General features: G+C 39.6%; 1 protein-coding gene across 1 annotated transcript in view; it reads right to left on the bottom strand.

Annotated features, from left to right (window-relative positions):
- The window catches only part of Dok6 (docking protein 6), a 394,737-nt gene that overhangs the window by 92,357 nt on the left and 276,238 nt on the right, over nt 1–26,142 (bottom strand). Inside the window, exon 7 of the mRNA XM_004654811.2 lies at nt 1,173–1,311. Within this exon, the coding sequence (XP_004654868.2) occupies nt 1,173–1,311 (139 nt within the window). The remainder of the gene's footprint in view (nt 1–1,172; nt 1,312–26,142) is intronic.

The raw sequence follows: 26,142 nt of genomic DNA, 5'->3' as shown, positions 1-26,142 counted from the left end.
TTACATGGGTCCTGGGGAATTCGACTTGGGACCTTTGGCTTTGCAAGCAAGTGTCCTGACATCAAAAGCATCTCTCCAGCCCTTAATGTATTTTCTTAATGCAATTGTAGTTTTCTCAATACTCTAGTATAGTGCATGTGGATCTGTCCATGTAGATAATGTTTAAAAGAGCCATTTTAACATCTGAGGGGTCAAGGGAAAATCCAGCTTTCACATCCATGGAATGAGTGGGTTAAGTAATAGTGGTGGGGCTGGGCATGGGGATGCATACCTTTAATCCCAGAACTTTAGAGGCAGAGGGAGGCGAATTGTTTTTTTTTTTTAAAAAGGTAGCTATCAAATTTGAATTCCTTGAGAGCTTTGCCTTCATTACCAGCCCATGTTCATAACCTGCCAAATTTCATTTTAAATGAGAATTAAAGATTATGATATTTGTTATGATTATTTAGTAGTTGAAGTTCATTGCTTAAAGTTTTTACTTAAGCAGACAAATACTCACACAGTGATTTTAAGTATATTTTCATGGAAAAAAGGGGGGCTAAATGTTCTTTCAAAGGAAAGTAAGCACCCACTGTGGGTCTTGAACTTATTTCCACATACAACCTGCCTGCCTCTAACTGTATAATTGTAAGCAGGTTATTTAACCCATTAAATGTCCCATTTTTTAATATAAGGGTATAATATTTGGATTGATATGTGTATGCTGTCAGACACATATATATCTGTGTACACACACATATTGTGTGTATATATATATATATTACATATATGTATATATGTAGTACATACATATATATTTACATATATATTCTCAGGCAACAGGTCACACACAGGTAAATCAGTGGTAAAAAGGGCTCCCAAGTCCTGGCTACTAATGCCTTCTCTTGTGATATACTGAATAAGGTATAAAAGGGCTCAGAGACTGAGCCTCGCAGGTTTCTCATGGGTCAGTATAGGAGCGGACAGTAGGGTGCTTCATGATTGGATGCACGTCAACACGATGCAATCAGACATCAGGGATGTCCTTTTCCACGTTATTACAGGTTTCACATGGGGCCAGTATAGGAGCGGACAGTAGGGTGCTTCATGATTGGATCCACATCAGCGCGACGCAATTGGACAGCAGGGACGTCCTTACCCACGTTATCAGGTTACAAAGGGTTAAGCCTTACCCGGGCCTTCTGCTCCATTTCTAGCATCAGCCTTTCATGCTGCTCCGCTATGGCCAGGGTTGCAGAGTGGACCTTCTGGTAGATCATTTCTCCTTCCCTGGTTTGAAAAGTGAATAGTCCTTCTCCTGTGTCACACATCCTGTGAGGACAGAGACAGGAAAACAGATGAGTCCACAGGGGTTTAAGTGTGCGGCAGTCAAAGATGCCTTTACCCTGAGTTACCACAAAAACAACTAAGAGGGCTGGAGAGACGGTTTAGCGGTTAAGCACTTGCCTGTGAAGCCTAAGGACCCCGGTTCGAGGCTCAATTCCCCAGAACCCACGTTAGCCAGATGCACAAGGGGGCGCACGCGTCTGGAGTTCGTTTGCAGTGGCTGGCTGCCCTGGCGCGCCCATTCTCTCTCTCTCTCACTCTCCCTCTTTCTCTCTCTGTCTGTCACTCTCAAATAAATAAATAAAGTAAAATATTAAAAAAAAACAACTAAGAAATGCATCTTTAAATGTTGTAGGAGAGGAAATGAGGTTGAAAATCTATGTGCATTTGGAGAGGTTTTTCCAGGTAGGGTCTTTCTCTAGCCTTGGCTGTCCTGGAATTCACTGTGTAGTCTCAGGGTGGCCTTGAATTTATGGTGATCCTCCTACTTCTGCCTCCCTAGTGCTGGGTTTAAAGGCGTGCGCTACCACGCCAGGCTAAAGATTACACATCACCGCAATTACAGACCAGATCACATTGATTCAGACCCTTTGCAGTGCATGCCTTACCACAAAGTGAGTAAGGGCAACATTATTTTCTTGAGGCATTTGAATGTTCATGATATACTAGCACCATTACCTCTGAGCTGACAGCTCTCGGAATCTTAGAGTTCAGAAAAAAAAAAAAAAAAAGCAGCTATTTTACACTCACTGGAACCAAAGAGAAGAACACACCAGGTGTCTTCAATACATTTCTAGTTTCTCAGGTTCTGCATTGTATAATTTATGGGTTTCCATATGTAGGCTGAATATTTTACATAACAAAATAATCCTTAAGTAAATGTTGGCATAGCCAGGGGAAGAATGTACTATTAGGATGACTCTCTTGAATTTGAGGATATTTCAACATTGTTTCTGCCAATCATTAGCAGTATAACTACAGGGGAGTTTCTCACCCTAGCTATATATCCTTCCCACATCAGGGTTTTTTTTTTTTGTTTTGTTTTGTTTTGTTTTGTTTAGGTTGGGTCTTATTCTAGCCTAGGCGGACCTGGAATTCAGTATGTAGTCTCAGGGTAGCCTTGAACTCATGAGAGTCTTCCTACCTCTCTCTCCTAAGTGCTGGGGTTAAAGATATGAGCCAACATGCCTGGCCTCCTTCCCACATTTTATAAGTGGGACTAAGAGGACCATTTCCTTAGAGCTTATACAGGCTGAAAAGCTAATATACAAACTATATACAGAGCTGGTTAGCACATATTAAGGTATTTCAAAATGTCAGCAGTTACCATTTTCATCTCAAAGTGTGCAACAAATCATAAGAAAGCCTTAGAAAGAATTAAATATCTATCACAGAGAAATGGTGGGTTAATTTTACCTCTGCCTGATATAAATATTAAAAATGATGCCATTTTGATATAGTTTTATGAAAAGACTAGTATGAAACTATTGCTACATTTTTTTCTTTTCAAATTTTTATTAACAACTTCCATGATTATAAAAAATATCCCATAGCAGTGCCCTTCATCCTCCCACTTTCCCCTTTGAAACGCCACTCTCCATCATATCCCCTCCCCATCTCGATCAGTCTCTCTTTTATTTTGATGCCGTGGTCTTTTCCTCCTATTATGACGGTCTTGTGTAGGTAGTGTCAGGCACTGTGAGGTCATGGATATCCAGGCCATTTTGTGTCTTGGAGGAGCACATTGTAAGGAGTCCTACCCTTCCTTTGGCTCTTACATTCTTTCTGCCACCTCTTCTCTGATACTGAAAACTTAAAACAGGGGTAGTTATGAGCCGTAGGGGTGTAGTATCTACTGCTGTCTGGTTAAATGTATATACTATGCTTATCAAACTGCCTAGTAAGCACTTCCCTTAATGTTCATACCCTTATATTAATGCTACTCTCACTTTTGGTAGAAAATCTTCTCTTTTAAGATGGCAGTGACCTTGGGATGACTCAGAAGGCACTATGGTGCTGGAAAGAAGTGACATGAGTGCTCAGCACTGCAATATCACACCTTCCAAGGCTCAGGGTCTATTGCTACATTATTTATTTATGTATTTGAGAAGGAGAAAAATAGGGAGACAAAGAGAAAGAGACAGAGGGAGAGAGAATAGGCATGCCAGGGCTTCTAGCCACTGCAAACAAATTCCAGATGCATATGTCCCCTTGTGCATCTGGTTCAGATGTGTCCTGGGAATGAACCTGGGTCCTTTGGCTTTGTAGGCAAGTGCCAAAACCTCTAAGCCATCTCTCCAGCCCTATTGCTACATTATATCTCAGAATGTATGAAGATATCTGAGCTGTGATCATACAAATTCCAGAATAAGTATCAGAATCTAAATTCAATTCAATTATTTAATTATAATTACCTCGTAAGCTGATATGTTAGAAAAACTTCATTAACAAATTGGTAGACAATGCAACTATGAGTTGGCTTTGTTAACAAAAGAGAGTTATAAATGAAAACGTTTTTGCCTTATGTGTGCAGTATGTGAGGTGTGTGTGTGTGTGTGTGTGTGATGTATGCATGTGTGCATACAGATGTGCACGTCTCATGTGCACATGTTATGCAGGCCAAAAGAGAGTGCCAGGGGTCTGCTTCTGTCATTTTTGTGTTGTTTCCTTAAGATGGGGTATCTCGCTGAGTCCGTAGTTGCCGTGTTCTGGTAGGCTGCCTGGTTAATGAGGCCCAGCAATTCTCCCACCTCTGCTCTCCTCAAGACTGGCGTTCCATGGCCACACTCAAGTTTCTTCCTAAGTTTGTGTGCTACATGTCAGAACCAAGCCCTGCGGGGCCTTCGCGCTACTGCAGCAGGTGCGCTTAGCCTCTGAGCCATCTCCCCAGCCTAAAAACTTATCACTGAAACTTTACACCAGTTTCTCAGTGTAAATGATTGCCTTTGGAAAAGACTTAACCATATCAATGAGATATTTCTACTCAAATATTCAGTGTTAGCTGGGTTTCCGCATTGTGGTTTCTCAGGTGATATGACACAAAAGATTTCAGGTTAAAATATCAAATCATTTAAGAGACCAAACTTGTTTCTTCAAGCATCAAATTTATTTGGCTCTTTTCTATCACTCTCAAAGGAGATTTTCATAGGAAAGAGATGTCTTGGGATTTTTCCAGCATTGCAGAGGCTGGGGCTGTCATCGCTTTGGGCCCCAATGAGCCAGCACTTAGCCTCAGCAAAAGCCATCTTACTAAAATTCACACAGCGTGAAATGGAAAGTCTGGGGGGAAAATGAAGAGTTTTCTCGGAGTGAAGTAAATAAGCTGTCGTCGTTGATTGGGGTGGAAGGAGATGCGACAGTCACAGCGCAGCGATTGATCAGTCCTGAGCGCATCTTCTTTAAGGTTGGATTTTTGTTCCTTGGGTGTGCTGGTCAGCCTCAGGAAACAAGATAATGAAGGCACACATTGTTATTTCATACTCAGTCACTGAGTTGGGAAGTTCTAATGCCTGTCTACGTCCTCGGACTTTATTCTGCCTGGTGGGGAAGAGTCGGCATGCTTACAGAGTTGATGACATATTATATTTTGGGAAAATGTGGTATTCATTTGAGATGCAGTTCTGTGACGGTGCCTGCATAGCATAGAAAAGGTCCTAGGTTCAATCCCCTACATCCCAGAAAAATAAAATAACATAAAATCCAAGAATGGCTGTTAAGTGATCTTACTATAAAATAATTATGTGAAATGATGCATGAATATTTTAAATTATCCATAATTTTACAATGTACATAATATATTGTGATCATAACCCTCTCCTATCACTTTGTCTTGTTACCCTCTCCATTCACTTTTCACTGAACACTGAACCTCTTCTTCTTTCTAACTAGTTTGTCTTCTACTTTGATGTCTTTATTTTCTGTCCTCCACAACTCACAACAGAACCTGGACGGACACACCGGCATGGAGGTCTCGTCCAAGCAACGGCAGTAGTTGTGAGGTCATGAGTGCAGCAACCACCTCATGACTCCGTGTTCCAAAGCACTCCTCCTGTCCACTTGCTCCTGCAGTCCTTCTCTGCTTCACCCACAGTGTTCCCTGAGCCTTGGAAGAAGGGATTTTGATGTCTTACTTAGCAATAAATACTCAGAGGTCACTTATTCTCAGCACTTTGATGCTAGTTAGTTAGATTTGGTCATTGCATGGTATGTGTATATGTATGTATGTGTATATATATAGATATAGATATGTAGATATATATAATTTGAAACATGCAGTGTGGGATGAATATGTACAAATTTATCTTTCAATTAAAAATGTGTATTTGAGAAGAAATGATGAACATTTTTTTTTCTTGCAGGAGTACTAAATTCTGAAAGAATGTACAAACGCTAGTCATAGTGTTTTATAGAAGCATGAAGTAAAGACATGTAGAGCATAAATATGGTAATGATTTCCACAGATATTGTATTAGTGGTCAAATTTAAAAGAAAAGAATGCACATTCAATTTCATGACACAGTTCGCAAAAGCTTCTTGGGTTGGGGGGAGGGGACTGTTTGTGTGGTTTGTTTATAATATGTCTATCTCAGTCCCTGTCACTTAACAAAACCACTTTTAGCATCATACTTTTAAAAAAATACTGAATGCTACCCTGCCGGGTGAGGTGGTGCACACTTTTAATCCCAGCACTCAGGAGGCAGAGGTAGGAGGATTATCATGAATTTGAGGCCACCTGAGACTATATAGTGAATTCCAGGTCAGCCTGAGCTAGAGTGAGACCCTACATTGGAAAACATACACACAGACACACACACACACACACACACACTGATTACTCTCTCATTTGTGCACACAGATATGTATAGACGCGCACATGTGTAGACACACATTTCATCTCCTCTCAGTGTGGCTCAGTGTGGCCTGACTTTTAAGATGACCAGCGTTTTAATGAGATTTCTGGCTGGAAGTATATGGAAATAACAACAGCAGATATGACAGCTAGCATTCCCCCATGATGGACTTAGGGAGAAAAGTATGTGAACTGCCTCATTGAGACTCTTGGGATTCTAAAAGGTAGACAACTGCTTTTATTGCACACAACCCACAGTCTTAAAGCCGCTAAAGGATTTTTCAATGCCATTAACGTTGGGTAGCTGGGCTGCGATCTGGATGTAGATTTTATGCTTTTGCAGAGTAAAGTCAGTAAGTAAATCACTCTTATTCCTATGCCACAGCACATTCATTAAAATAAGATACACAGGTTTGTTCATTCATTCTTCTGGAATGTGCAGACTATTCTAGAGAAGAGTTGAGGTAAAGTTTTAAAGGTTATCTCTCTGCCTGTCACGCTTCCCTTTCTGTCGAATCAGGGGACTAAGGCATACACCTCAGTGGATATGTCAGTAAAAAATAAATGCTAAAGTAAATAAAGCAATCAATAAAACTCCTGCTAGCAATCACACCTTCCTGCCCTCCAAGCCTTACACAGGGAATGGGTAGCTAAATATTTTCCATCCTCTCTTCCCTGAATCATGACAGTGTTTTTCTTCAACATCTTTGGTTGATCGCACCCAAAATGTTGAGAAAATTTACCTGCAAATAAAGCATCCTAGCTCAGGCTCTTCTACATATCAGGTTGGCAAAATGCCATCTAATGTTCTAGCACGTTAAATTATATATGAAAGCTTTGATTTGAACAGTCATGATGGTTGAAACTGGTTCCAAAATTCCACAGCCCCTGTCCTTGTGTACCTGGCCACGGAAACCCCAGGAATCCATTAACAGAATGGGGCTGTGGAGACGGCTCAGAGTGGAAGCGTTTGCCATGCCGGCGTGGGGCCCTGAAGTCACATCCTCAACACCCACATAGAATGCCAACATGGTGTTTGCCTATGGTTCTGGCACTGGGCATGTGGTCACAAGACGAGCCTTTGGGCTGGCTGTTCAGCCAAATTGGTGAGCTCTGGACTTAGTGAGAGACCTCGAGTCAAAACCTAAGTTGGAGAGCAATTAAGGCAGGTGCATGGCATTGATCTCTGGTCGCCCCAACATAAGCGCGCATGTACACACACACACACACACACACACGCAAAAAACTTAAAACCTCATCATTTCCAATAGGAGGGGGTTTGTGAAAAATGAAGCAGGAAATATAATAAACCTATATTTAAAATAGCTTATTCTACTAGAAATGTATATAGAATTTGCTAGGTAGCCCAAGTTGTCCTCAAACCCATGATATTCGGCCTCAGCTTCCAGAGTACTAGGTGCACGCCACCATGACTGGGTAAAATATGTAAAATTACAAAGACTACATGTATTGATGAGGTGTTATATGATGTTTTGCTATAGTTATATAATGATAAGCTACAGATTTTTTTTTGAGGCAAGCCCAATAGACTGGCCTTTTTATTTAAAAGAGAAAGAGAAAGAGAGAGAGAGAGAGAGAGAGAGAGAGAGAGAGAGAGAGAGAGAGAAAACTGGTGCACCAGGACCACTAGATACTATAATTGAACTCCAGATGTGAAAGCCACCTTGTGCGCATGTGTGACCTTGTGCAATTTCATCACCTTGTGCATTTGGCTTATGTGAGACCTGGAGAGTCAAACATGGGTCCTTAGGCTTTACAGGCAAGCTCCTTATCAACTAAGCCATCTCTCCAGCCCATACAGTTTTTAGTTCTAGAGATCTAGATTAATTTCTTGAATCTGACATACTTTACAAGTATTTGAATGGTGATTAAGTCATCATGTTAGAGCCCTGGTGAATACGCAGGACTGATGCTATTAGAAATGGGGTCCAGATGGCTTATTTGCCTTTCTATCCAGTGAGGACACAGCATACAGGCACCACCTCTGAGGGCTGGAGTCGCCCTTTGAACATGGACTTCCCATCCTGCAGAACTATGTGGAAGAAAACCTTGTATTGATAGGCCCACAGGCAGAGAGTATTTTCTTTAGCTGCCCAGGTGTCTGGAGAGAGATTTGGGTGCTGGAATTCTAGCTTTGCTGGTTATGTGCAGTGGAAGTCAGGAGAGTTGAGCTTCATAAACTCAAGGCAATTGTGTGGGTAAGGTTTGTGCCTGGCAAGAAACCAGAGGAAAAGAGTGTGGGGTAAGAGACAAGCGATTAAGGAATGGAAAGATGTGTGAGAAAGGCTAGCTAGTCAATGATGATTACAAAAAAATGTCACCAAGGAGTACGTGGAGAAAATGGTTATTCAAAGAAAGAGTCTGGTACCTTAGACCACTCATCACTGAAGCAGACCAAAAATGAACCCAACATGGCTCAGGGAAATTTTGCGGAAGAGGGGGCAGAAAGAATGTCAGAGCTACATGTTGGGTCATGATATGCAGAGACATTTATTGTACCAATAACTGTGGGCTAACCCCACAATGCATGACCCATATACCTCAACAAGGAGGGGACAATGGTGAGGGGGTAGGTCATGGATGAGCCTAATAATGGTACCGAACTGCCTATCCTTGCACAATAGAAAACTAATAAAAAAAAAAGAGAGAGAGAAAAGAAGCTACCTACAGCTTGAGTACAGAATGGTCATAGCAGATAAGAAACAGGGAATGAATGTAAAAGAATAGCAGAGAAGGCAGAGTCAAATTTAAAATGTGTAATTTGGGGACTGGAGAGATGGCTTAGTGGATAAGGTCTGCAAAGGCAAAAACCCTGGGTTCAAGTCCCCAGAACCCACATAAGCCAGGTGCACAAAGTGGCGTGTGCATCTGGAGTTCATTTGCAGTGACTGGAGGCCGCCCTGGCATGCCCACTCTTTCTCTCTCTATCTGCATCTTTCTCTCAAATAAATAAATAAAAGTAAAGTTTTTAAAGAAGCTAAATTGTACAATTTATATGCAAAATCCCATCTTTACAGACGATTCTATGTTTCTGTCTCATTGCCCATCCTGAATGTATTGACTGAATTCTGATGGTAACCTAAGCTACTGGCTGGTGAGACAATTGAGTTTTCCTTGTGGGATGATTTAAGCTAAAAGATGAAGGTGCAATATGCCCCTTTGATGTTCAGTTGTGAAGGGAGGAAAGCAGAAGTCAAAGAATGCAGGGAGAGTACATAGATTCTTAGTCTTTACTTCTTACTCCCCTTCATGGGAAAGACATAGTTTACTTAATACATTTGGGTCTATAAGATCTCTAATAATTAGGACTAAACAACAATCTATTTTGTACTTATTGGCTCAAACTTAAGATTTGATGCCTGCTAGGCAAATACTTTACTATTGAACTTTATAACAGTCTTTGTGTTTGTATTTTAAGCATACTTTTTTTTTTCTTTTTCTTCTTCTTTATTTTTTTTTCCAAGGTAGGGTTTTCCCCCTACCCCAGTCTGACCTGGAATTCACTATGTAGCCTCAGGGTGGCCTAGAAGTCACGATGATCCTCCCACCTCTGTCTTCTGAGTGCTGAGATTAAACATACATTTTATTTAAACACACACTTTAAGTACCTTATTTAACTTTGAAGTTAGTGATTTTACATGAACCAAAGGTGTATTTTTTGCCTTTACGTGTACCTGTGCACATGTGCACACACACATATATGCGACTTTGCACACATGCACATATGATTGTGTGTGCATGTGCACATACATACACACACATGTAGAGGCCAGAGGTCAATGTCAAATCCCTTCTCACTGACACATCCAGATTGACTTGGCAGCAAGCTGTGTGGATTCTCTTGTCTCGACCTCTCCAGCACCAGGATGGCAGGCAAGTACACTTTCATGTCCAGCTTTTTTTTTTTTTTTTGACTGGTGAAGTTTTTATTAAATCCACAGAAGTAAAAACCATTTTGTGAGGGACTGAGGGATGGTGCCACCAGGGAGCAGAAGTCAGGCCCAACTTTTATGTGGATGCTGGAGACGTGAACTCAGCTCATCATGCTTGTGGGAAAGCACTTCATCTACTAGCTACCCTCTCAGTTCCCAAAACTAAGTTGTTTTTTTTTTTTTCATACTCCATCCAATATAGGAGAGAAACAAGTAATAGAGCCTTCTCATGGGACCCAATTCTCATGAGCTCATTCTGGCTGAATAACCTTGAGCAGTCACTCCTGCTCTGGGTCAGTATTGGCTGTGTGGTGATGAATGAAGCTGGTAAAACTCCTCGAAAGAGCGAGAATCTTACGCATCTTCGGAGGACATGCTTGCTACTCAACCTCATCCAGTTCATTGCATCTCTATGACCGGACTCGACCATTTTTCATGTTTTCAGAAATATGTGCCTCAGAGGTCATTTTGGTAACTGATAATGTCAACAGACTTGATTTTTCTGAAGAAGGACATTTAAGAATTTAGAAGGATGCCTGGCATGGTGGTGCACACCTTTAATCCCAGCATCCGGGAAGCAGAGGTAGGAGGATCACTGTGAGTTCAAGGCCAGCCTGAGGCTACTTTGTTAATTGCAGGTCAGCCTGGGCTAGAGTGGAATCCTACTTCCACACACAAATTAAACAACAATAACAACAATGGGGAAAAATTTTAGAAGGAAGGCACATTAAATTTTGATTCCACCATCCAGTGGAATGGAAGCAGTCATGGTGATCTGACAGGTCAGGATGGAGAAAGAAGTTGTAAAATTCCTAAGTGCCAGAGGATTCCAGCTTAACATTATTGTTTCAGCTAAAGATGGCTAAGGCAGTTTAGGCAACTAATTCAACAACTGTACCCCTTACAGACCCCATATCGAGTGGCAAGAATAATGACTTTCTCATCTCTCTTCTCTTCACTGATAACTGCATCTCAGGGCACAGCACTGTGGATGCTAAAAGGAGCTGGGAATCCACTGGAATCTTTTCTGGTCTTCTCAACCCAGCACCGAATGTTGTGAAGGACAGAATAAAAATGCCAGAGGAAAATAGTTGAGAGAATTTTACTCTTTTACCCTTGAGACTTAATAGAAAGTTAGGCAGTATACATTTTATCCTATTTTTCTTAATGGTCAATGCCCTTGGCTGGTATTGTAAACACCTATCACGGATCAAAGCAATCCTGGTGAAAGATTCCTTCAGCTTCAGTAGCTGTTAAGACTCCATGACATGTTCATCTGAAATGCTATCTTTCTTTTGTGAATAAAAGAGTCTACTACGAAGTGATATCCATAAGACTTCAGTTTTTTTCATTAAACATAAAGATGAAATATAGAACCTTAATTTTACAAAGCTCTGTTGCGTAGGATTCTAAATGCTAGAGGTGCAAAGTTATTGTGCACTTAAATAATCTATTTTTTCTATCATAGGATTGATTCCACAACTGAATTTCCAACTGTTATTTTTCTTGCTATCTTTTTTTATTACGTTTCTCTATAGGTTGAAGAGGAGAATAAGATAGCAAGGAATTATAAGGCTGACTTCTTGTGTTTCTTTTCAATTAATGCTATGACAAAGGAAAGATAATGGTTTTGACAGCAGGGTTATGATGCTGGCTGAACTAGGTAGTATAAAGCAGTGGTAAGACTAACGAGGAAAGTTAAAATGATATCCTTGGAAAGCCTGTAGCATTGCCGTGAAAGAAGTCAATCAGCATTGGATACCTTGAGGAAATTGACCCACCTCTAGTCTTAACTCTACCATGCAGGTGCATCCAAACTGTGGCTCACATGCAGCATGAGCCAGAGGAGAGCTATGAATGCAGCCCAACACAAAATTTTAAAATGACTGTAAACAAGGATGGGAAGATGGCTCAGTAGTTAAAGCACTTGTACAAGCATGAGGACCTAAGTTCAGAACCTTCCCCCACTAGTCACAGAGCGATGGGCTCAAGTGAGAGACTCTGACTCAGTAAGTAAGGTAGAGAGTGATCAAAGAAGACGTGCTAACCTCTGGCCTCTGCATGCCCGTACACACATGTGTATGCACATAAATACACACACATACAGATACAAAATGCCCAACTTAAAACATGAGGGCTGGAGAAACAGCTTAGTGGTTAAGGTTCTTGCTTGTAACATCTAAGGACCCAGGTTTCATTCCCCAGTACCCATGCAAGCCAGATGTACAAGGTGGTGCATGAGTCTGGAGTTCATTTGAAGTGGCTAGAGTCCCTGGCATGCACATTCTTTCTCTATCTGACTTTCAATAAATATTAAAGAAGATTATGAGGTATTTTCTATTTTTAAAATATTTTGATTATAATGAATTTTGTAGATATCATGTTGCAATGTTTGAAGGCCGGGATGCCTGCACGAGGCTTGCTCTTAGGCAACATGTGGGTGCACAATCACTCTGTGGAGATAATGCCTTAGTGGGCTTTGGGGATGCATGATTTCACACATTCTCTGTGCTATCTGGAGAACAGAAACTTTCTCCTGACCATTGCTTCCTTGTCATAGTTGACCACTGCCACCCTCTGCTACACCCCTCCATGACGCTGAATGTTCTGTTGGGAAACAGTTTCCTGTTCTGGCTCTGTCCCACAGTGTTGCTTATGGGCCCAGTCATACCCTGGTGTGTGCTCCATCAAACCAGACACTGCACGTTTCAGGTAACTGGCCTGTGAAAACCTGTTTGCCCTGGTTAAAGGGGCCTGGGTTTCAGGTGGCATCGACAGGGTTTGTGAAGGAAACCAACACCATTCTGCTATTTTACCAGCTTCCGGAAAGGTTGTTTTTCAATGTGTTTCTCCAGCAGTCGTAGGCTTTGGTTGTAGCGTGCTGGTGATGTTTCCCTTTAGTGAAATTCATTTTAGTTCTCAAGGGCCTGTGCTCTCTCTCCTTCCTGTAGCAAGTTTCATCATAGTTAGTGCAGTGGACCATGCAGATAATGCAGTTAGAGTTGCAGACAAAATAGCCCATCCTATTTCTACTGTCAGCTTCCTACATATGTAATGGAATGCACTATGAACAAAATATTTTAGCTCATCAGCTTTGGCACAAATGGAAATGGCTCAGTTCCTGACTTGAGGTTTGGGTAGCTTCATACATTTTCCTTTGGGGTATGCTTTAAAACATGTCAGTTTCCACTGGCACAAAGTGTAAGAAAACAGAATGCCTTTTAGTATTTATTTCTTTATTTAGGTTTTCTATGTTAATCAGGGTTCATTTCAAGTTATTTTGGTACTAAATAGAGCAATGATATTTATTTCCCAAGGATGCTATGCTGTTATTTTTTTTTTTTAGCTTTTAGTAGCAAATATTGCTGTCAATCTATAAATTAACATATATATGATTGAATTTGACTTCACAGGTATGAAGTATTTTTCTATTGATGCACATATATGCTGATGAAAATGATCTAATAACTTACGATTTAAACTGAGTTTTATAGAAAAGGAAGTTCTCAAGTCATGGGGCATGTGACTTTGACTATGTAGACCCCGTGGGTTTGTCTTTGGGACTGTGCATAAGAATCTAATTTTTGCAGGTCCTGGCTTCTTGGCTTCTGGTTTGGTCCAAGGGAAAGAATTGGGGAGTAAGAAGTGGGGAACTTTTTCTGTGTTGAACTTCCTGTCTCAGCACTGTGGTTGTGACCATGGATACAAGTTCTCCGTGTACTCTAGATTCACTTATCCTTCAGGCCTGACCTTGAGATGTAGGGGTGGGTGATAGCATGCTACTCAATCCTCTGACTGATCATTCCTTAATTCTGTCTATAACTCTTTAAATGGTTCCTGAGAATTTTCAGCTCATCTCTTTGGCTAAGCCATTTCTTTGTTCATGTCACTGAATATAATTTATAACAAGCTACTTAAACTCCAAGTGTCAGTTTTCTTCTTTATTAAAAAGGAAAATACTATCTGTCTGTAGGATGTTCTGGTGATAAGGAAGGAACAATAATAATAGCAGTAGCTGTCATGCATGAAGAATCCACTTCGGAGCTCACCTTTTGTCCACGATAGCTCACGGAGGAATGCAGGAATGGCCACAAGCTATTTCCCACCCTATCATATGGCTCTGGAACATGCCTTGGAAGCACCTCCTGTCAAAGGTGATTTTTCTCTTCTATGTTTGCATCTGTCAGCCTGTACTTTAGTTTGGATAATGAGAAAAAGATCAGTAATTGACAAAGTGTTTTGCACTTGAGCTTGCCTGTGGATTTGGGATTGTGTCACTATGGGAACAAAGCCCAGGTGGCATGCTGGATGGTTAGACTCTGGTCTCAGTCACGCCCAGACAGCTGTTGGATAAGCAGGAGACAACTTTTTCAAACTCAAGTGTTCATCTGAGCTACTCACTGACTGTAAAAGAATGACAGGTTGGGAGCAAACTGGCAGAAGGACGGAAGGGAGCAAAGTTGTGCACCACTGGGAGACGGAGCTGACCAGAATGACTGGGTGGGAACAAGACAGACAAAGGTCAGCGGGATTCTACTTCTCACACCCACCTTGTAACCCCCCCCACCCCTTGCCTCACTCAAACCATTTTTAATGAAGAAGGGCTGAAGCAGTGGCATCTGTATACAACATCCAACCTCCTTGAGAAGCTAGGAGCTGATCTCACTCCAGAAAGCTAGACAAAGAATAGTTTTGGAAGATCAACACCCAGCTTGGTTGCCATTCCCCAGGTCCTACCGAGGTTTACCAGGACTTAGTACAGCCAGCATAGACCCTCTTCAGGCTCCAGCGCACGCTGTCTGCAATTTCACATCCACAGTAAGCAATTTAGACCAGGCCACTCATCACAGGCCATGCAAGTGCTGCTATTGCTGTGTCCTAAGCGAGACAACTGACCTTGAGTTGGGCAGACCACACACAAAACACAAGCAAAGCAAACCAAGGAAATGACACACAAAACTCAGCCGAGGGATCCCCACCAAGACTACTCAGTCCTACAACAGAAGCTCTAATGAAAGCTTAGAGGAAACCTAAGGCATAGCTGCTCAAAATGAAGTCTCGACAAGCATTTTAAATAATCTTAATGAGACAATGGACAAATGCCTGGTTGATGGGGGGGGGGGGAAACAAAACTTGACAAAGAGTAATTAAACAGGAACTCCAAGAATAGCTGAATGAAATGGAAGAAAATTTTCAAAAAGAATTCCAATTACAAACCAAAGGATGGCTCAATGAATTGGAAGAATGACAACAAAATAAACACAAAGATAGATGAAGGAAATGGAAGATAATCAACAAAAACAACTCAATAGATGGCTGAAGGAAACCAAAGAGAATCAGGAAACAGTACTTTAGTAGACAGCTCCCAGGTCACTGAGATGAACTTCTAAACATGGCACAGTTAGGGAGGAAGGGCTATTTATTGATGCTTACAGATCCAGGGGGAGTTCCATAATGGCAGAAGAAGTTGTTCTTCTCTCATAGCATCAAGCAGAGATAGAGAAGCCCCAAGCCAAAACCCAGAAGCCATACTACATAGACCACTTCAGGAACTCCAGAAGAAACTTTGGCACATTGCAAATTTTTATACTGCAATTTAAAATCTACCATCTCATCTTAGGACTGGACCCTAAGGTCTGCCCAATTATACCTCCTCCAGTCAGATGGCTACAGATATAAATTACAAACTGTTATAGAATCTTTAATATATAGGGGACCATTCATTTAAACTACCACAAGTACTCCATGGATGGCTTAATGAAATCAAATTTAATCAGAAAGAGATCAACAGAAGGCTAAAGGAACTTGAGGAGAATCAAAAAAAATGAGATCATATGCCAATGAACAACCTCAATGAAGACATTTCCAAATGCAGGAATGAACTCCAAGACACAATAGAAATGTCAAATCATGAAATGAAATGAAATGAAAATGGAATTCACGCAAGGGATGGAAATGCTGAAGAAAAACATAACAGAAAACAGAAATGAAATAATTCTCTTAAAAGGCTCCCATGAAAGCCTTGCTAACCCAACAGACCACATGAAGGGCAGAATTTTGGAACTCAAGGACAAGACCTAATAATGTGGTCATGACTCCAAAAACACTGCCAAGTTCAAAAAAAAAGTGAAAACACAGCATGAGGGGACTTTGAGAAACCTTTAAAAGACGAGATATTCAGATCATAGGCATACAGGAATGGGAAGAAATAAAGGCAAACGTTATGGAAAATGTCTTCATTTTTTGTCTTCAACAAAATTATTAAAGAAAAATTTTCTGTCCTTACAAAAGAGACTGAACCAGGTACAGGACAGGACTACAGAAGAGACACCCATGTCACATAATCATCAAAACACTAAACATGAAAATTAAAAAATGAATACATTGAAGAAAGAAATGAGGAGGACATATGAAGATGGAAAGGTCTCCCATGCTCATGGATTGGAAAAATTAATGTTGTAAAAATGGCTGTCCTACCTAAAGCATTATGCAGATTCAATGCAATTCCAATAAAAATTCTAGCAGCATTCTTTCCAGAGATAGTAAAAATAGTGTTGATGCTCATATGGAAAAAACAGAAGGCCTTGGATATCCAAAAATATCCTCAACAAAAGAAATATGTCTGTAGGTATCACAATACTGACTGTAAAATATACTACAGAGCAATAGTAGCTAGAACAGCGTGGTACTAGCACAAAAACAGATCAATGGAATAGAACAAAAGACCATTCTCTATATTCAGGCAATTACAGCTACCTGATCTTTGACAAAGGGGCCAAAAATACAAACTGGAGAAAAGACAGCATCTTCAACAAATAGTGCTGGAGAAATTTGACAATCACATTTAGAATAAAATTATACCCACTTCTCTTACACTGCACAAAAGTTAACTCTAAATAGATTGAGGACTTCAATATAGGACCTAAAATTCTAAAACAAGTAGGAGAAAAAGCAGGGAAAACACTTCACTATAAAAGCACAGGAAAAGACTTCCTGAATAAGACTCCAGTAGCATAGAAAATTGGATCAAGAGCCACTGTGATTTCATGAAACTCAAAAGCTACTGTACAGACAAACATACCATCAACAGAGTCGATAGACATCTTATAGAATGGGAGAAAATCTTCTCCAGCTACACCAATGACAAGGGTCTAATCTCTAGACTCTCTAAAGAACTCAAAAAATTAAACAATAAAAAATCCAACAACCCTGTCAAAAAAAAAGGGGGGTAGAGTATTGAACAGAGAATCCTAAAAGGAAAAAATACAAATGGTTATTATATACTTAAAGACATGTTAAACATCTTTAATCTTCAAAGAAATTCAAAATGAAACAACTCTGAGATTTAATCTCACCCCAATCCAACTCTGCTCAGCTGCTCAAATAACCAGCAATCTCAGGAACATAAGTCGTTGGCAACTTATCACTCAGTGACAAACCACTTGGGGAATCATTCTTTGTAAATCTTATATATACATACATACATACATATATATACATATATATGTGTGTGTGTGTGTGTGTGTGTGTGTGTGTGTGTGTGTGTATGTTCAGACAATGAAAGGTTATCTTGCACTGTATTAATATCAATATGTCTTTGTAGCATTGTGATAATGCTCTGATGATAGGTTTTCTGGGAGTTCTATGGCAAGCGGGACAATTTGTCTGGTGTCATAATGCTTTATGTTGGAAGTTGAGTAGGAACCTACCAAAGGCACACTTGCCATGAATTACAAGAGATGATTCTGTGGCATTTCAAAGAAAATTTTAAAGAGTATTTCCACATTAGAATAATAAATATATAAAAAGAACAATAACATAAGTAATTATATGACAGAAGAGAGGTTTTGCACAATATAGTACTTTTAAAAATAATACTTATCTAATTGATATGAAGTAATTCTACATATGTATGGGAGATAGTATAGCTTTTCATTTTCATTTTAAACTATTATTTATTTACTTACTGAGAGAGAGAGAGAGAGAGAGGGAGGGAGAGAGAATTGTCCTCTGGCCACTGCAAATGAACTCCAGAGGCATATGCCATTTGTACATAAGAGTTTTTTTTTTTGTTGTTGTTGTTTGTTTGTTTGTTTTTTAATTTGAGACACAGACAGAGGGTGAGAGAAAGAGATTGGGCATTCCAGGGCCTCTATCTACTGCAAACAAACTCCAGACGCATGAGCCATTTGTGCTACCTTGGCTTACGTGCGATCTGGAGAATTGAATCTGGGTCCTTAGGATTTGTAGGCAAGTGCCTTAACCACTAAGCCATCTCTCTGGCCCTGCACATCAGGCTTTACATGGATACTAGGGTGACAGGCTTTATAAGGAAGCATCTTTAACTACTGAGCCATCTCTCCAACCCCTGGGGTACCTTTTTTGGACTGTACTAACCTCTTAAGAAACAAATAGCCTAGAATTTTAGCATAATGGTGACTTGGGTTATGGGTTCTCAGACTAGATCAAAAGGTGTTTCTAGGGCTGGAGAGATTGCTTAGTGGTTAAGGCGCTTGCCTGAAAAGCCTAAGGACCCAGGTTCGATTCTACAGGTCCCACATTAATCCAGATGCACATGGTGGAGCATGTGTCTGGAGTTCTTTTGCAATGGCTGGAATCCCCGTTGCGCACATTCTCTCTCTCTATCTATCTCTCACTCTGCCTCTTTCCCTCTCAAATAAATAAATAAAAACAAAATAATAAAATATTTTAAGAAATCAGTTCTACATTGATGCTAAAGCATAGCATGTTGCATCTGGATAGGCAGTTAAACCATGTGATCATAAATATTGCTCAAACATTTTTTCTGTCCTGAGACATGTCTACTGGAGAAATATGAGCTCAACCATGATATTTCTTAAGGAGTTTTGAGAAAATTGTGATGATGATGAGTTTGTCAGTTACAAGGGTTGCATTGTTTTAGTGGGGTGTTAGTAAAGTAGAAACCCATGCTGGCTCAGACAAGGAGCCAAGTAGCCCATGGTTAACTCTCTGAGAAAGGTTTCAAAGACATGGATCTTTGTAAGGGATGAGAGTTAGCCAGAGAGGCCTCTGATGCCCTCAAAACATTACCTGCTATTGCCAAAGCTCTTGCTTGCCAACCAGAACTAGGTCATAAGACCCTATTGCTGAAAACTCTACCTGTTTGGGCTGTAGATCACTGGGAAATCAAGCTGCAGCTGAGCTGGAAGCCGGCTGGTGTGATGGTGGCATGTCTGTTATGGGAAAAATCAACTGCTTTCTGATTTGATTTGAGGCTGCCTCCATGGGAGGGAGCCAGTCATGCCTGGTATTAGAAACCTAGTCAAAAACTTGTGGCTGAGGACATCATAAGACGTAAGGGTGAAACTACAGCTATTGTCTAATTAAATGCATGCTTGATGCATAGCAAACTGCCTTCTCAACGCCTGTGTTTATGTCCATATATAAATGATAACCATACTTTTGGTTAGAGAAGCTTCTCTTTTCACATAGTGGCGACCACTGGGGTGACTAAAACGTCACCGTAGTGCAGAGAGGAAGTGATATAGTGAGTGTTCCTGAATGTTCATCATGAGACTTCTCCATCACTCCCTCCAGGGCTCAGGGCCTGTTGCGAAGAGGTGGTAGAAAGAAAGAAAGAGCCAAAGGAAGCAGAGGAGTGCTTAAAATGCTGTCATCCAGACACAAAAGCGACCTCAATATTCATGACCTCACAGTGGCTAATGCTACCTACACTAGACTTGCATAGAGGAGGGAAAAACAAAAAGTAAGGACATAAAAATAGTAGAGACTAGTTGGAAAGAAAAAACAGGGATTCAGTGAAGAGGAAATTTGGGGGGGAGGGAAGAGTGTGGTGGGAGGGGATTTTGATCATGATATATTGTTCATATTTATGAAAATTGTCAAAAAATGTTGAAAAAAAGACTTGGGTTGTTTAAGAGGACATAGTAATGCTCCTGTAACTTGCTCCTTAATGTACTTCTAGCTTCAGATCAAAGGGAAAGAAAAGCCAGCCGGTAGGCTTACATTCTGTGCTGACCTCCTCTGTGTTAATGAGGAGCTGCCTGGCTGTTTGAAGTCATTCATTTGAAGATAAGAAGAATAACTGACTAGGATAATTCCCCCCTTTTATAAGAAGGAACTTAAGGTTCCCAGGTGTAAATGTGAAGAGACATGGCATCATTTTCTCCCCTGAAGAACGGATTAAGAATATCAAAGCTTCTTCAAGAGTGATCAAAAGTGACATGCAGACCTAAACATATGATTTCATTTTATAAGGTGGAATTACACCTAAGGCTCTGGTGAGAAGAAGTTTGAAATAACACCAGTCCTTTTTGGAAAGGAGGTTTCAGTTTTCCCCAAGTTACCATAAAATTTAAAAATCCATGAACGCTGTACCCTTGGTTGACCCATTACAGTCCAAAAATTCTCTATGAATTTATTCTTTTTGACTAGTTTGTCTGGGTTTTATTCAATATATTCACAGTTGCACTGCCCATGTCTTTCTAGCTTCATTCTATTAAAAAGAGCACTGCCCATATTATTTATTTATATAGATTTTAGGCTATCTTTTAAAAATGCAAGAAAAACAATTCTATGATGGTGTTCTCTATTTTATGGTCTCATCAATAAATGTATGAAATACATACAATAAGTAAATTCACAGTAATGCTTCTACTGCATTTTTAAAATCCTATTCCAAGGGAGATGGCCTAGGCAGGAACTAATATAATTAGCATTTTTTGATGGATGGCATGCCAACACAAAAAGATGAAAATACTTATTGCGGTTGAAGAACACACCTGATGGTGTGCCGCACCGAAGAGCAAAACGCAAGGAGGCAGTCAGCTGCTTTTGTGTTTTAAACCACTTTACCTTTCCCGCTAAACCTGGCTCTAGGTAGGTACTGGGGCACGGAATGCAGCCTGTGAGAGTTTGCAATCAAGTGCCTTTAACCACTGAGCCATCTCCCCGGCCCTGTAGCACTTTATAACCTTTGCTAATAACATAGAAGGGGACTTGACATGTAGACATTTTTTTTACGGAATCATAGATATGTAAGGCTGTGCTGTTCTTTCTTGAGAATCAGAGAAAACAAATTTTGGAATTTATATTAGATTTTATTTTACTAATGAAATTAAGGAAGATTAAGGACAAAATGATGAAAAGCAAGATCTAGAACTCAAAAGGCACCTTGACATAGGATATATATATTTTTTTCTATTTTGTTGTGTTATTGTTTTTGATACTTTTTTAAGATGGGGTCTGTGTCCTCAAATTTGCTGTCTAACCAGGGTTGATCATGGACTCCTTATTCTTCTGCTATCTCCAGAGTGCTGTGATTATAGGCACACACCACTACACCCAGCTTTAAATAGGACTTTTTCAAAAATATACAAAAGTATTTTTCTTTCTTTCTGGTTCTATTTAGGCCTTTCTATAGGGATTTACATGTTGTACCTCTTTAGATCATATAATATTTTCATTTGATTAAATTTGTTTTATATATACATATATATGTATATGTATGTATATAAAGTTATTAGAAAAAGAGAAGGAAAGAGAGAATGGGTGCACTGGGGCCTCTAGCCACTGCAAACAAACTCCAGATGCATGCACCACCAATGTGCATCTGGTTTATGTGGTACGTGGAGAATCAAACAAGGGTCCTTAGGCTTGGCAGGCAAGTGTCTCAACCACTAAGCCATCTCTCCAGCCCAGACTTGTCATTCTTGATGAGTTGCCTTGTTGGAAATACTATATATTTGGTTTCAATAAAGTTTTTCAAGGTATCATGACTATCAACCAGCCTGCTCACAGTATTTAAAAGACCAAAACCAAATTAGATTTTTGGCTAATATCAAGTACAAAAGCCTGAAACCATATATATATATGTATGTATATACACATACATGCATAGTGAGTAATACTATCAGTTTAGCAGTCCATTAACTAATTATGAAGATATGAACATATACCCAATTTAATTTTATTCAGGTATAAAAGTATGAAATCATGGGCTGGAGAATGGGCTTAGCGGTTAAGATGCATGCCTACAAAGCTCAAGGACCCAGGCCCCACATAAGCCAGATGCACATGATGGCACATGCATCTGGAGTTCATTTGCAGTGGTTGGAGGCCCTGGTGCTCCCATTCTCACTCTCTCTATCTCTCTTCCTTCTTCTCTGTCTCAAATTAATAAATAAAATAGATAATTAAAATGTTTTAAAAAATGAAATCACGAAAATTTTAGGATAATGGACGGACTTATCACATTGTTTTCCCTGCCATTGTGGAGCTTCTCCTCGAGTCTGTAAGCCAACATAAACCTCTTTCCCACAAGCTGCTCTTGGTTGGGTGATTTCAACCAGCAATGTGAACCAGACTGCAACATAGCCATTAGTCCTTTGCTCACATTACACTAAATAATACCTCATATGAGCATATGCAAGCAACAACAACTTAACTCAGTGAGTCAAAAATAAAATAAAATAATAAGGCATAAAAGTAGGATGTGGGAAGAAAACGTGTTTCAGTGTAGGGAAATAAGAAAGGGAAATTGGGAGATATAAGATCGAAATACATTGTATTCTCATATAACAGTGCTAAAAATAAAGATTAAAATTAAAAAAAAAAAAAAACCTCTTCGATGTCTGAGGCAAGCACATCTGAAAATAAAATTAACATATAAGATCACCAGGAAAATGAAAACATCATTGCCTTCTAGGAAATGCTCCTGTCTCAGATTCCCACCTCAGTGCAGGAGTACTGGAATTACAGACACCCCCCACTCCACCATACCTTCCAGCTTTTACATGGGACTGAGGATCTGAACTCAGGCAGACACGCTTGTGAACAAGTGCTTTAGCCACCGAACAATCTCCCCAGATAAAGAACATATTTCCTAAGAGTGAGATTTTGCTGGGCATGGCGGTGTACTACCATGACTCCCAGCACTCAGGAGCCTGAAGTAGGAGGGTGACTGTGAATTCAAGGCCAACCTGAAACCAGAGTGTCTTCCAGGTCAGCCTGGTTTGCAAATAAAATACTATCTCAAAAACAAGCAAACAAAACAACAACAGCAACAACAAAAAAACAATCAATTTTTTTGTTTGTTTGTTTTGTTTTGTTTTTGAGGTAGGCTCTCTCTCTAGTCCAGTCTGGCGTGGAATTCACTACGTAGTCTCAGGGAGGCCTCGAACTCAAAGCGACTCTACCTCTGTCTCCTGAGGGCTGTCATTAAAGACATTCTCTACCCAATGCCCCCCTCAGCAAGAATCAAATTAAAAAACAAAATTCAATAATTTATTTTAACATCTCATCCTTTTTTCAACTTATTATTAGTTATTTATTTTACAGAGAAAGGGGGAGAGAGAGAATAGGCAGTCCAGGGCCTTCAGCCACTGCAAATGAACTCCAGATAACTGCTCCACTTTGTGCATCTGGATAATGTGGGTGCTGGGGAATCTAACCTGGGTCCTTTGGCTTTGCAGGCAAATGCCTGAACTGCTAAGCCATCCCTCCAGCCCAAGAGTCAAATGTTAATATGTTCACATGAACTTGTGATTTTGAGCAACAGGCCCATACAAAATGAAATAAACAATAATAGAAATACACTGCTAACCGACTTCAGAAAGCAAACATCCCTAGGTAGCATTGATAATATTCAAAGTACTTCCACTGGGAGGCAATGTGATGGCCATCTTGCCAAATTATAGAATATGGTAGAAATATAGAATATAGAAATATAGAATATAGAAATTATAGAATACTTATAGAAAATTAGTGAAAACATTAATATATGAATATATCTATGAATATATTGCCTTAACCCTAGGCATTCTTGCTTCTCTCCTCCCCAGCAATTCCTTCCACTTGATTGTGACTGGTCAGATGTTTAGGGAACTCACTTCCTTTAGATTTTTCTGTATGTATGCATCCTTCAATCTATACCTTTGTTTCTCTGATTCTGAAATTTCATTTATTAGTATTTGATTTCTTAACTTGATATTGTCATTTTTAAACTTTAACCAGTACTCAGTATTGCAACATGAATTCATAGTTTGCTGAGTAACAACAGGATTGAATAACCTTACTATATTTGTTGGCTGTTTGGATATCTTCTTTTAGCCAGATAGTTGGAAATTACAATATGTAGCCTTTTTAGATTGTCTTCTCTCACTTTGGAATATGCATTTCAGATTTCTTCACAAATCTGCGCATCATAACGGCTCACTCATTTGTGCTTAAAAATGTCCTCTTGCCTGGAGATACTTCTAGAAAATTACCTAATAAATGACATCTTTGCTGTTTCCAAGTTTTCACGATGATGACAAAAGCTGCAATCAACATCCATGTACAGGTTTTTATATTTATATTTTATTTTTTGTTTATTTTTATTTATTTATTTAAGAGCAACAGACAGAGAAAGAGTCAGGGAGAAAGAGAGAGAGAGAGAATGGGTGCGACAGGGCTTCCAGCCACTGCAAACAAACCCCACACCTGTGCGCCCCCTTGTGCATCTGGGTAACGTGGGCCCTGGGGAATCGAGCTTTGAACCAGGGACCTTAGGCTTCACAGGCAAGAGGTTAACCGCTAAGCCATATCTCCAGCCACCCCTTCCTGCCCCGCCATGGGATATATTTTTGCATACTTATTTGCCATCTATTTTTGGTGAGCACTGCCATTTCGGTTCTTGATCCATAGAGTAATAGACTTATTTTCTAATTGTTTGGTGATATTGGAAATAGGGTCTCATCCAGCACCACACTATCTTCCAGCTCACTATGCAGTTGAGGATGTCCTTGAACTTCTGATCCTCCTTCCTCTATACCCTCAAGTACTGGGATGACAAGCATATCTCACCATACCTAGTGAACTTAATTGTTGAGTTTTAAGGATGCCTCATGTACCCTAAATAATAGTCCTTTATCAGGCAGTGTCTGTAGGTTTTTCTTTCCATTCTGTTTATATTGTCTTTCATAAAGTAAAAGTTTATAGTTTGAGCAATGTGTGGTTATTTCATGGGTAATGTTTTTGTGTTAAACAGAAAAAGGTCACCGTGCCAAAGTTGCCTCTAGTTTTTCTCCAACGTTTTCCAACTTTGAAGTTTGTAGTTTTGAGATTTATATTTGTTTCTGTAGTATGGTTTGAGTTAAATATTGCAAAACATGTATAATTACATGAAGATTCCATTTTCTTTTGTATGTGAATGCCCAGTTGTTCTAACACCATTTGTTGAAATGACTGTTTTTATCTTGTTACACTTACTTGTTCTCCTTTGTTAAAGATTATTGGCTCTACTAATGTTCATTTTAATGTGGATTTACTTCCCTCTTCTTCCCCACTTTTTTACCAATGCCACATTGCCTTGTTTACTTTGCTACATATAAGTCCTTCATTCTGAATAGTGTCAGTCTGCTAATTTCATTTTTAATATTTCCATACTGTATTGATTATCCAAGGCCTTTATCTTCACCACACAACACCACACAAATTTTTAAATCAGTGTATCAAAAAGGATATTTCTTTACAATAATTTGTGATCTTGATTAAAATTGCATTGAATCTTTACATGAATTTGTGGATAAATGATATGGCACTATTGACTCTCCTTATTCATGAATACTTTCACCAGAATTTTACATTTTTTTCTCCCATTCTTCTTATGTAGATCCATGTTATACATGCCTACGTGGTGACTTTAAAGGCAATAATGTAATTTAAGTTTTAAATTATATTTATGCAGTCATCATTGACAGTAAAGAACTGACTTTTATGTAAATTTTATCCCCTACAGTTTTACTTTAATGATGACTTTTAAAATATAGTATTTATTTATGAAAGAGAGAGAGAAATAGGCAAATGGAGAATGAGAAACCAGGGCCTCTGGCGACTGCAAATGAACTCCAGATGTATGCATCACCTTGTACATTTGGCACCAAGCATTTTTTTGATTTGTGCAGAATCCCTGTATGGATAGTATTATCATAGATGAATAAAACAGGTTTTTTTTTTATTTCATCCAGTTCT

This window comes from Jaculus jaculus, chromosome 15, assembly GCF_020740685.1.
Source record: "Jaculus jaculus isolate mJacJac1 chromosome 15, mJacJac1.mat.Y.cur, whole genome shotgun sequence".
Classification (NCBI taxonomy): Eukaryota; Metazoa; Chordata; class Mammalia; order Rodentia; family Dipodidae; genus Jaculus; species Jaculus jaculus.
This window is presented reverse-complemented; position numbering and strand designations above follow the sequence as displayed.